Below are 912 nucleotides of genomic sequence, written 5' to 3'. Positions count from 1 at the left end.
CGTCCCCAATGCCCCCAATGTCCCCAGTCCCCCCGATGTCCCCAATGTCCCCGATGTCCCCAACCCTCCGCTGTCCCTGCTGTCCCCCAGCTGGAGGAGCTGCGGCGCCGGGTGGCCGCGGGCCGTTTCGTGCGGCCCAACCTGCGGCGCGTGCGGCTCTCGGCCGACGCCATGATGGCGGCACTGCTGGGGACAAAGCCCCGCGTGGGCACCGACCTGCGGGCGGGGCTGCGCCAGGTGCGCAAGGACGACGCCGAGAAGGTGAGGGGACACCGGGGACAATGGGGACAGCGGGGACAGTGGGGACATTGGAGGGATTTGGGACACTGGGGATAGCAGGGGCATTGGGGACATTGGGGGATTTGGGACACTGGGGATAATGGGGACAGTGGGGACAGCAGCAGAATTTGGGACAATGGGGACAGTGGGGACAAGGGGACAGTGCGGGGTTTTGGGACAATGGGGACATTGGGGACATTGTGGGGATTTGGGACAATGGGGATAATGGGGACAGTGGGGACAGTGGGGACAGGGACAACGGGGACAGTGGGGACAGTGGGGGGATTTGGGACAATGGGGACATTGGGGGGATTTGGGACACTGGGGACAGCAGGGACAAGGGGACAGTGGGGGGATTTGGGACAGCAGGGATAATGGGGACAATGGGGACAGCAGGGAACAGTGGGGACTTTGGGGATATTGGGTCATTGGGGACAGTGGGGACATTGTGGGGGGATTTGGGACATCTGGGATAATGGGGACACTGGGGACATTGGGGACAGTGGGGACATTGTGGGGGGATTTGGGACATCTGGGATAATGGGGAAAGCAGGAGAATTTGGGACAATGGGGACATTGGGTCATTGGGGACTCTGGGGACATTTTGGGGATTTGGGACAATGGGGACATTGG

General features: G+C 62.1%; 1 protein-coding gene across 1 annotated transcript in view; it reads left to right on the top strand.

The window, feature by feature from the left end:
- LOC121348345 (troponin I, cardiac muscle-like) overlaps nt 1-271 on the top strand; it is a gene marked incomplete at both ends in the record, with an annotated part of 2,833 nt that extends 2,562 nt beyond the window's left edge. The window contains 1 exon segment of the mRNA XM_041427747.1: nt 91-271. Coding sequence (XP_041283681.1) covers nt 91-271 — 181 coding nt within the window.
- Nucleotides 272-912: the final 641 nt, after the last annotated feature.

Source organism: Onychostruthus taczanowskii, unplaced genomic scaffold (genome assembly GCF_017590055.1).
Source record: "Onychostruthus taczanowskii isolate IOZ18803 unplaced genomic scaffold, ASM1759005v1 scaffold1180, whole genome shotgun sequence".
Taxonomy (NCBI): domain Eukaryota; kingdom Metazoa; phylum Chordata; class Aves; order Passeriformes; family Passeridae; genus Onychostruthus; species Onychostruthus taczanowskii.
Note: the sequence above shows the minus strand (reverse complement) of the source record. Positions and strands in the feature narration are given on the sequence as shown.